General features: G+C 29.0%; 1 protein-coding gene across 5 annotated transcripts in view; it reads left to right on the top strand.

The window, feature by feature from the left end:
- LOC118200989 (uncharacterized) overlaps nucleotides 1–12403 on the top strand; it is a 157078-nt gene that overhangs the window by 131625 nt on the left and 13050 nt on the right. For all 5 annotated transcript variants that reach the window (XM_085812844.1, XM_085812845.1, XM_085812843.1 and 2 more), the window contains 2 exons: nucleotides 2092–2189; nucleotides 9438–9555. In XM_085812844.1, the coding sequence (XP_085668970.1) occupies nucleotides 2092–2189; nucleotides 9438–9555 (216 nt within the window). The remainder of the gene's footprint in view (nucleotides 1–2091; nucleotides 2190–9437; nucleotides 9556–12403) is intronic.

Below are 12403 nucleotides of genomic sequence, written 5' to 3'. Positions count from 1 at the left end.
AAATAAAATAAACGTTAGTAAAACTTAGGATCCTTACAATATATTTTGTTGTATAAAGACAGGCCATATATTTCTGATCATAAGCGTATCTATGTACACTGAGAGAGGTGATTTTATTGCAAACCTTTAAAACCTGCATAAAAGTTAAATTTAAAATCAAGCTATAATCATAGCCAGGTGTCATCAAAAATAATCAAACATAAAATGCAGCTAGATCTATGAAATGAGCTGAAGATAGGTGCAAACTTCTCATCTTTTTAATAGAATGGGGGAGAAATTATTTTTTTTGTTAACACGTTGAGTGCCACGCATATTTTTTAGGCAATATCGTTCAGGTCACGCGTGCCACTTAAAAACCCCGGTATTGTAGGGCTAGTGATTCTTATCACAGTAGAAGATAGTTTACATTTGGAACATGATTCCTATAGGCATTCATTCAACACATTACGCACCAAGTCTGTTTTATAAATAGTTACATTCTATACAAATATATTACGAAGCAGAAAATTAGCATTATTGAGTTCCGATTTCAAGTTGTGAAAAAGAAGACATTCCATCAAACAGAAATGCATGAATATCTAAAATCAACAACATAAACTCCAAAAAAAAACCAGGAAAAGCCTCTGAAGTACGGAAATATTGTAAATTATGTTATTATAAAAATGCAACAGAAGCTGGTGCAGTAATGGCCAGAAAAAAAGACTAAGATAGTTGTCACATTCTGTAATAGCTGTAATGGAGAACCGTTTTCATGTTTACAGTGTTTCATTGAGATTTATTAGACCTGTAATGAATCAAAATTAAGTAAATTTTAAATAAATTTTCTGTAATTCCATAAAACAGTGTAAATTTTATAGTTATATATCATGTTACACACTGTCAGCCAGAGGTGGTCGACGCAGCCTAAACGGAAAGTCTAGTGTCCACCACAGATGGCTGACGTGGTGCTCAACGTGTTAAAAAATAATGTGTCAGTAATATAAGTAAACTTCAAGATGCTATTGATGCTGAAATGGAGGGCAGTGCCATTCACATTTACCTGCAATAGAGAGCAATTTCTGTGAATTGCTTGAAAATTCCAAATCTTTACTGATTTTAGATGTATGGTTAATTTACTGGAAGATTAATTCAAATATGTGTAGTGTTTTTCAGTTAATTTCATGTTATTTCAATAATTAATATTTCATTTATTCATTTTTTGATCAAATTATTAGTAAGACATTTGAACTTATGTGTAAGCCTATCAGATATGAGTACCAAAAAATTTGCTAAAAATTTTCCTCTTATGCACAGAAATATATGGTAAATGGTAGTATTTTCGTAACATTTTTGTAGGATTCATTTAAAAAGAATATCCAACAGCTACAGTAGATAAAATCCAAACTTTTAAGTTGAGATCAGCATGCTAGTTAACAGGGAAAAAAATGCATGAATTTTTATGTGTGATAAAGTAATATATAGTCATACTATGATAAGCTGAAATGATAAAAGCAGAGGAAAGAAAGAAAGAAAAATCAAGTTATGACGAATATAACATGAAGAAAAGTTAACATTGATTGTGAATTCAACAATTTAGTATTTATGGTTTCATAGGATTATTGAATATAGATTATATCAAGCTTTTTAATCTGGCAAACAAATGAGCTGTTTGAATGTTTTAATGTTTTTTCTTTTTGTAATATGAATATAAACTTGTTTTCTTTAGAAATTCTTCCATGAAAGCATCCTGTGAGGAGATAGTCCTTGTGTACTTTGCCACAATCAGTTACACGATTAATTATTTTAATAGTCAGGTAAAATTATTGAACTGCTAATGTAAATATCGCAATAAAGAGCAAAAATTGACTGATGCTAATTATTCAGATTAAGACAGTTTTACTTAAAAAGTCCATGTATTATGAATATATATATGTGTATAAAATAATTAAACTTCTTCTCTTTCATGTAATAATTTGTATTAAGGACTTTGATTTGTAAATGTCCCCCCATGCAGTTTATAGATAAGGCAAAAGTGCACTTTTATAAATTACAGTTTCTGTGACTAACATGTGGAGAAAGTATTTTGTTGATATTTATTAATTATCTTTTTAGGTGGATCACTAACTAAGAAAGTTCCGTCTGTGAAAGACTCTAGTGATTCTGATACTGGAGAACATGTTTTAGGCAATACTGTTCCTTTATATCCACAGGTGTGTATTTTCGTAGGCTGTTTGTTAAAAACACATCAGCATTTTATGTATGTAATTAACTTAGTAATCTTAATTCAAGGATAATATCCTTGATTAGTAATATAATATATAATGGAGCCATTAGATATACTATAATTATATTTAATTGTCAGTATATGAGTACTTTCTTTCCTATAATTTATTTTTTAAAAAACGGGAAGCATGTGGAAAATGGTGTAACAGGGAGAAAAAATTTATATCATGCAAGTTTATATCATGCAAGGGAGGTGTAAAATACATTTATATATACATTATTTAGTCATTTTGTTTTCTAGAATATATAGTAATGCAAAGTGGTTGGCATCTTGAATGGCAAAAATCTTGAAATATTTTGAATAAAATGATCTTTCTGTTTACTTACTCTGTAAAATATTTCAGATGATTGATTTGCCTTAAATCTTTTCAGAAGTCTACTGTAAAATCATAAAAATATCCTAAAATTTTCCTACCCAAATTTAATACAGGGTAGTTCAGTAAGTTTTAAGTGTGCCATGCTTGTTTAAAATAAAGGTGTAAAATTACGTTTTACATCTTTTTTTTATAATGCTTTTTTACATGGTTCTCAGGGTTCTTACAGTCCTTAAGAGTCCTTAGATTTTTTGGTCCTTAATTTTGGCCAAAATCAGCAGAAGGTCCTTAATTTTAATCATTTGAAATTTCTGTCTGTTTTTACGACTGCCATTTTGAGTGTGAATTAGCATTTTGGAGGAATTTTTTTGGCGACTCATTGAGGTATATGGTTATCTTTTGAATGTGTTCATGAGTTATGATTTTTTTCTATTTCTAATATAAATGATAGGATACTTGCGTTTCTAAGCAAGAAGTGAAACGTAAGCATTTCGAAAGTAAATTTTTCTAATAATGAGCTCTTAAACAACTTTTCGTTTCTGGAGATGTGAATTCTTTTATGAAACAGTTCAAAATTTGGCGACTTTTCAACATTTTGGCGATTTTAAGATCAGTTTCTATAGAAACTTTTTAATTCCGAGATCTGAGAGTTTTTTGACGATTTTTTTTTTAAAACATCGTAAATTTCAGTAAAATAATGGTAATATATTGAAAATATATTTAAAAAATAACATTAAAAGTAAACATTTTTGTTTTTCGCTGTCATATTATGAAGTTTCATTTTGGCAACTTATTGTACAATATTTTGAATCTGAAAAATAAACAAGGTATAATGCTGTAAAGCACAATTTACGAAACAGCTCTTAGCAAAAGCAAAATTAGCTATGTAATTAATTAAAAATGTCTTCTTTTTAATTTTTTCATAGTAAGAGATTTTCCCATGTAATTATCTCAGAATATTCAAAATTCTCAGAATGGGCATCAGTTTCCTCTATAAAATTAATTTTATACTTTTTCCCTCCCTTTTTTCCCAAAATATTTCTGGCTTTTTGCTGTTACAGAAATGGTAGGAATAATTTTTCTTAAGGATTTTAGACATTGCAGCTTGGAAAGTTTAGAAGGATTTGAATGCAAGATTTATAGATCCATGATTCTAGAAGATTCGAAAATTATGTGATGACAAAATGGAAAATGTCTCCATGGTATCAACATGTAATGGATGTATTTTACAGAAAGTTTGCAATGAATTTCTTACTTTTTGGAGAATGTCTGGAAGAACAATGAAAACATAATATTTGAATGTTTTACTTTTGATACTAGAATCTTAACATGTTTATCTTCCTTTTATTTTCTCTACTTTTCACTAGACACAAGCATGGAAAATATCAAAATCCTTCTAATCTTATCACATATGGGCAGGCATTATAGAAAGGGATTTTTTTTTACAAAGAAATTGAAAACTTACAATTTAAAAGATTCATCTAATATGTCTTAATGCATCATACACATAGCTGGCACTAGGTATTTTCTCACATGATGCAATCTGTGGATCCTAAATTCTGCTGCCTAGTGCCTTTCTAAATTCTGCTTCCAATGCCTGCTCTAAATTCTAAAATTTTTCCATTTCTAGATTTTGTAATTCGGTGTGTCACTAAATTCTAAAAATTCTGCCACGTCAGCTCTGTAACCAGCCTTTATCATATATATTTCATATTTCTTCTGAATGTTCATATTACTAAAGAAATAAAATTAGCTGCATTTTCTGTACATTCTGAATGCATTTAGTGTTTTTTAGAATAACAGAAATCCGTAATTAAATCCAAAAATTCTAAAAGGAAAAGGAAACATGTTGGAGAAAGAAACTGAATATATAAAGAAAATTATTCTTCAAAGATATGTGCAGTTATTATTATGTAAATTACTCAATTGTTTATGATCTCAGCCTTTACTATAATTTTCCCATTTCTATTTCCTCATATGATAGAGTTACTGAGCCAGATTAAATTAAAATTAAATTATATAATCTTTGACCACTAGGCCACATTATTAGTTTGAATATGACTGCTTTTGTTTAATTACATCAATTTTGTTTAATTCATCATAACAGCTGTAATTGATTTTGTTAGCATCAGAATATGCCTTTATGTTAAGTTCTTTTTAAACTTTTCTGATATTGTAGTTACTTTCAGACATAGCGATAATATGCTTCACGTCTGTCAGGGGTTTAGGACTATTTAACTTTTACCAGATCAAGTAAACCCTCATAGGTACATTGTGTAGAGGTTGACAAGTTAGGAGATAAAGCACGAAGAAACTAGTAAGACTATGCATATTGAGACAAATCCTCTAATTGTTAGAAAAGATGCTTAAAGAGAAGGACATTGATATAAACTAGCCAAAATGTCTGGAATGGCTTCAAATTAAAATGACGGATAAATATTTTGTTGAGTGTTGTTATAAAACATAAATGTTTTGTAGCTTTTAATGTGTAATTATCCTAATATCGTTTAAGAATCAATGTCATAAATTACATGTATTTTAAACTGTAAAAAAATAAAATTTAATAGTGGTCATACATAATGACTAAGGTTATCAAACTACCTTTATAACTAACTGCTTACCCTTAAAAAGTATCTCTACATATTAAAGAAAGTTATTGTCTTTCATAAATACTCACTGTGGTCACAAGATAAAATACAAAAATATAAAAATTCATGTAAAACTTATTCTTTGCATCTGCTGAGACTTAAAATATTACAAAACAACTTATCACCTCTCTTGGTTTAGTCTTATTGAAACCTTAAAGTATATTAACTGTGTTACAACCCCTGGAACTTTACACAAAGCTCTGACACTAACTACATCAGAGTCTGACTAACTTTAAACGCTTGCCAACTGTGCCTATATCAGGCCTTTCATTTTTATTCTAATCAGCAGGTCTCTCTCTCTAGACAAGCAACAGTGGTGACAACATTCAGTCTTTTGTTATGAATCGTCCTGATTATGATCTTACTTCTTATTTTAACCTATGCTGCTTGACATAAAATCTACCTGCTATTTACTAAACCTCTAGATCAGTGTTTCTTAAACTGTGGGTTGTGACCCCCAAGAGGGTCGCGGGACCTGCAGCAGGGGGTCGCCAAAAATTTTAGCAGTTTTAATATTTCTTTAACTTATTATAATAATTTTACAGTTGCCAAATATTTTTACTCAATGTATCTGAAAATAGATAAAGAAGACAATGCTGATGGGAAAAAAAAAAGTATTTCAATGCCCTCTTTTTATAATATAAATGTTCATTTTCTTTGCTTTGCACGTGACGCTGTCATTTCTTCTGTTACTTATTTAATATTTTCACAGTGTTCTATGTCTTAAAATTAGAAATTAAAGTTAATGACCTAAAACTGGAATAGTATATTACAGTAAAGTGAAAAATTGATAGTTTCACTCACTCGTGTGTCGGATTTGCGCAATACTTATGGGGTCCCACAAAATTTTTGTAAATATTATGAGGTATTGGGATGGGTCGCAAAAAAATCTCAGTGATAAAAGGGGGTCACAACGGAAAGACGTTTAAGAAACCTTGCTCGAGACTGAGCAAGTATATGACAAAATGAGACACGCACACACACACAAATAAATAAATAAAATAAAAAAATAAAAAAATAAATAAATAAATAAAATAAAAAAAAATCAGCATAAAGCTAACTGTTAGTAAAACGTAAATGTCGTGTATCTTCTTTCAAATATGACCAACTATTATAAGTGTAAAATATTTAATGTTGCTTGATAAATTGCATAAAGTTTATTTTATTCTGAGATTTAATTATAATTATGTTCAGTAATTCATGTTTAGTAATGATGCACACTACTTAGGGATCTATTTTATTTTTAGGATGGTATTACAAAAGTGAAATTCAGGCATAGATAATATTTTTAATTGAATTTATAAAGTTCCCATTTGCTCATAGGTCCTTAATTTTTTCATTAATGGTCCTTAAAAGTACTTAATTTCTGTGTGCCGAAAAGTATACGAACCCTGGTTCTATTTCATTTCAGTGCATTTAGCAATCCATTAATCATCAAATTTAAGCTTAAAAATTATTTTGCCATGGTTTTTCTAAGCATTCCTGAACAGCATCCTTCAAATCATCATTGCTGCTAGAATGTGAACCTTACAAATGTTGCTTCAGTGTTTGAAGGGAAAAAAAGTGTGTGTGTGTGTGAGAGAGAGAGGTCTGTTGGAGCCAAATCTAATGAATATGATGATTAGGGAAGAAACTGAAACCTTCCCTTCATTTTTGAATAGCTGTATAGGAAATCTGAGCTTCTGTGATAGATCAATGACATGGAAAAGCAACACTTTTCAGCTGAGTTTGTAATGCCATCTCAAATTTGAGTTACCAGGCTAGCATCATAAATGCCTGTTATGATTAAACACTAGAACATGGGAAAATCTGACCTACTGGAACGGCGGTAAGGGGTCATTTTGACCCTTCGATGAAAGTACTGAAATAACAGCAGTAAAACAATTTAAAATCCATACATTGGCACAAATATGTATTTTATATGTATTTCATAATTTATATTTAATATCACACAGTTCCAGACATGTTGAATTGAGAAGATTATTGTTTTCACATTATTCTCTCCCCCAAGATCAGTGTAGTGAAACAATGTTTATTCTCCTGCCATTAGCTATGAATAAAATTCGAGAATATTTGATACATGCTTCTCCGTTTCTGGCATCAGCATTTTGGGCACGCATATGGCACAGACCTTTGACATCTTCAGCATTTCATGCAAGATTTTTTCCACTCATCGAACACATGCCTATTCTCAGAAACTGTCGCTTTCATATATTTCCTACCTTGTATTCCTGAGCAGTAGCACTAATTTCTTCTGTGGTCGTAGCCATTTTGCAACGTGATCTGGGATTATTTTTGAGTGGTGCTGTTCCCTGTTTAAACATGGGAGACCACCTTAAGACAGTGTCACAGGAAGATGTTGCATATCACCACACCCTGCAGCCTTGTGGTCATGAGTAATTGTTATGTCTGCTTAGTCACTAAACAATATTTGAACTTTCATTATTAAGAGATTGATCATTGATTAACAGATCATCATATTAACTATGACAATCTTTTTTTAGGCATTAATTAATAATTATCATATTAACAGATTATCATTGACTAACTGATATTTAACAGCTTTTTAAGAATGCTGTGTATGCTTTCATTAACATTGTGTATGTATTCTTTTTTATACTTTCAAGGATGTTGCAACCATTTCACTGCTTTGTCATGCTACAGGTTTTACATCATACTTAGGCTTTAAACTTGTATGCCCTTTACAAAATATTATTATTTATTCTTTCTGAATTGAGAATTTTTTGAATTAAATATATGTTCACTATTTTTGGACTTTTTGGTATATTTTGTTACTATGATAGAAAAGAATAAATTCAAGTTATATAACTAAAATTTGGAAACATGTTGCATTTTTCATTGTTCTGCGAACCAAAAGTGTACTATCCTGTTTGCCCTTTGAACTCACATACTTGTATCTTTCTCATTATAAAATGTATAAAAAGGAAAATTATAAAATATTTAGTAATATCATGTAAGATATGCATACAAAAACAATCATTCATATAAAAATGACATCCTTTCTTATGAATTTTTTATTAGCATCTAGGTTATATAATTATTAATCATTTTGTTTCCTTTTGTAAATATCAATGTTAAGTTCATCAGAAAAGAGTGTTGGTATTAAGAAAACTGGCTTAAAATCTGTTAAATTTATTGAAATGGTATAAGTGTTAAAATGATAAGAAAAGTCCAAAATTTCATTTACTTTAGGTTGATCTAGTTACAAATCTAAATCTTGATCTAATTCCTAATTCACTGAATGAAGGGTCTTCAGTTGCAGTGCCTGTTACAGTCTTTTATCATAACTATTGGAGATTATATTATAATATTAAGTGCTTCTGATTTTCTCTCAAAATGTAACTCTGATTAGACTGTCACTTGAAACTGTTCTGCAGTAATTTCCAGCAGAATTTCATTAGTCCATTCCTATGAATTTAGTGTAAGGAGCAGTCATTTATATCATCTTCAGACCATGTCTATCAAAATTTAGCACTGTTTTACCACATTTTAGCACTTGAATCTTTTAGTGTAATATGTTTTTATGATCCCAAATTCCTCAGTAATGCTTCATTACATTTAGCCTAATGTCTTGTCCAGATTATATTTTGTTTACTAAGGTGCTTTTTGCAGAAATAAGTTATAGCATTTTTTAAAATGACAGTTGAAATTGTTTCATACAGTTATGATTTTTCATACAGTGTTTTTGTAATATGTTTATCTGATTACCTAATTCTTGTAACAAGAAATAAAATTTTACATAATAAGTCTCTAAACTCACTAACATTTTTCTTCCTATAATATGATGATAGTAGCATTTGAAAATATAAATTCTCAAACTAAAAGCTGTAGGCTTTCTATGTTCAAATGTTCATAATTGAGCATTTGTTATTTTTCTTGTAATCTAATGGTCCTGAATATAGATTGGTGTTTAACATTTATCCAGTTCTCAAGTATTAACCAAAGCACTTTTCTTGAAGAATAACTTGATTAGTACCCTCCAAATTTGTCTACTTACACCTGGCTCAATGGACAATATTCTGCAGAAATTTTAAAAACTCTTCAGCAGTTCTTTTGTTTATTAAATTTTTATAAATTTGTTATTTTATAGATGGTTATATAAAAAGAGTTGCATTATTTTCTTTTCTCCATGTGATTGTTTTAGATTTGTATTTGTGTCATTTTCTTTCTTAAATTGATTTTTTCCCCACAGTTTCAAAATATTTTTCCTGAAGCAGAGCATGTTAAACAACAATTACAACCTAATGTATCTTGTAAGCCAAGCAATCAAAAAAGCATTGTGAATGAATCAAATGCATGTCCTTCTACGGGTAAAGTATATTATTCTTTATAATAACCAGGAAATATATATATATAATGAAATTACATACTTAAATTAATACATCCCAGGAATAAAAACAGTGAAAAATAAAAAAAAAGTTATTAAAATTGCATGTAATGCTTTTATGCAAACTGCTAAACTTCTTTGGCTAAAAATGATTCAAGATGATAGTTTAAAGGAAACAAATGAAAGTTTGAAAAGTTAAACAATTAATGATTGTACCCAATTGAGCAAATTCACAAGAAACACCAGGAGGTGTTTATCTGAAGTTCTTCCATAAGTTAATTGCTAGGAACCCTTTATAAAGCTTTTCTGTCCGTGTCGATATCTGAAAGTCACTCCTTTATTCTATATTTTATGTTAATAAATTTTAATTTAAGTGGCGCCTTTTAAGTAGCCTTACACATATTTATAACAAACTCTGAGAAATAATTGTAACCATTTCTACAAAATATTAAAAAAAAAAAAAAACTAAACATGACTAAAAATTGCAAAAATTCTTAAAAACTATAAAAACAATTTAGAGCTCTAGATTTATAAATAATACGATTACTTAAAATTAAAATAATTAATTAATAAATGTTAATTAAGATTAAAAAATTATGTAAATTTTACTGTGAGTTACATATATATTAATAAAGGGGCCTAAAATGCTATGAAGGTTGCTATTTTTACTTCTAGCCTTGGCAACAGTAAATATTGGTAGGCAACCGCAGAAAATTCCACTCAAAAGTTTTAAATGCAACTTCTTCAGAACGTTTTGCCATTTTAGCATGATTTGTGTTGTTTACAGTAAATTCAAAAATTCATCCCGGGCAAAAAATGGAATTGACTTGTGAACATTTTTATGTGATTATTTTTATAACTTTTGACTTGGATTATCAGGACAAGAATGCTTCAGTGAACTTAGTTCTTTATACAGCAATAAAGCACCATTCTACAGCACTGTAAAAAAACTGGTATAACAAATTCAATCATGGTCAATGTTCACTGCAGAACGAATTCACAAGAATTAGAATTAATCTGTTTATAATCTTACAAATGCTCAAAAGAAGGCTCCTGTCGATTGGTGCCAAGAAATGTTGAAAAAATACATTCAAGGTGTATCAAAGGCTGTGTATAACATCTACACAAGTTACTGCATGTAATTTTAGTACGTTCTGTATTTTTCATTGTTTTTTTACTAAATATCCTGGAATATTAATTTAATTATTTAACAATATCAGCTGCATTAGTGCTGGATTTTACTTTTGAAGTCTCTTTATTGTTTTATTTTATATATTTGTATAAAGTGGTAAAGCAGATTCAAATATCACACTCAGTTTGTTTAAAGTGAAAAAGAAATAGCATAAATATTACAAATACCACCGTATAATGTTTGTAAAATAAGCAAATAAAAGAGTACTGATTTACATTTCCTTGTATCCCTTCAGTGAGCTGGTATTTCGAAAAATGCAAAAGAATAAACCTGTTTTTGAGCCAATAGATGAACTATTAAACTTAATATACAATTTAAATAAAAAAAATAACCTGGCCATCCACCAGCCCAATTCTAACAGGGTGGAAATGAAAATATACTGTAAAAAATGGAAGTAAAGTGTGGAAATATGAAATAAAATTGCATTTTAAACAATTTTTATGAATTTTTTTTAATTTACTGCAAAATGAAATTTGAAGAATTTTTTAAAAAATCAGTGTCTTATAATGAGAAAAATTTTAATTCATAGAAAACACTTCTATACAAAGCCAAAAAAATTAAATCTAAATTAATATTGCATTGTAACAAGCTGCCAATAAAGTAACCCTAATTTTTGGAAACCTCGCATTAAAAATAAAATTCTATTAATTATAAAAAATTATTATTGCATACATAAAAAGTAAGTAAGCAGAAATAAAAACTTTTCATTTGGAAAAATAAGCACTAAATAAATCTTTTAGTACTTGACAATGGCAAAATCATGAATGCTATGTTTCTGTTTTCATAGAAAGCAAATATGTAATTAGTAGAAGTACTTTGGTCAGATATATCTAAGCACGCATCATGTCCACAAAAGTCCTCACCTGGTCTTTATATTTACAATTGTTGGTCATTGACACATACTTCTAGCTACAGAAACATTTTAAAATGATGAAAAGATTTCTGTTTTAGCATTTTTAAATTTCAAGAAATCAGTTTTGTAAAAATTATGAAATCTAACTTTTTATATGTTCTTCCAGTCTCCATATTTATTTTTAGGAGAATTTTATTGTCATTATAAAAATTAAAACACAATTTATTTATTTTTTTTTTTTTTTGTTTGTTGTTGTTGTTGACTCCTGTTCAACAAAAATTCACCGAAATATTTAATATAATAATCAGGAATTGTATTCAGGGGCTAATTTGATATTTGAAGAGATTTTAGATTTGTTTACATATTTATGTAACTAAAAATAAAATATTGTTTAGGGGAAAAGGTTTATCTTAAAAGATTATGTGACGAGCATTTCTGTGCAGATTGTGAAAAATATATACCGTAATTTCCGGAAGAAAGGCCACATCAGCGTAAACGCCACACTCAAGAAAAATGGCAGGAAAAAAATTAAAATTACACAGAAATGCCGCAATAGATTTAATTGTGCGTGGCATCGTCGTGGGCCATATAGATGGAAAATCTCAACCTATGTCTGGATATATGACATATAAGTTAAGAAAAATGCATGAAATGAAATCATAACTCAAAAATAAATTAAAGGTAAGAAATGTTGAAAATATATTTGCGTTCACGAATATACTTATATATATCCATTAAAGAAGTCCATATTTGTAATACTCAGACTATATTATAAAAAATGTTGCA

The sequence above is a fragment of the Stegodyphus dumicola genome, chromosome 3, assembly GCF_044657685.1.
Source record: "Stegodyphus dumicola isolate Sdum_Otavi_A_Nest chromosome 3, ASM4465768v1".
Lineage (NCBI taxonomy): Eukaryota > Metazoa > Arthropoda > Arachnida > Araneae > Eresidae > Stegodyphus > Stegodyphus dumicola.
The sequence above is the reverse complement of the archived record's forward strand: the minus strand, read 5'-3'. Positions and strand labels throughout refer to the sequence as shown.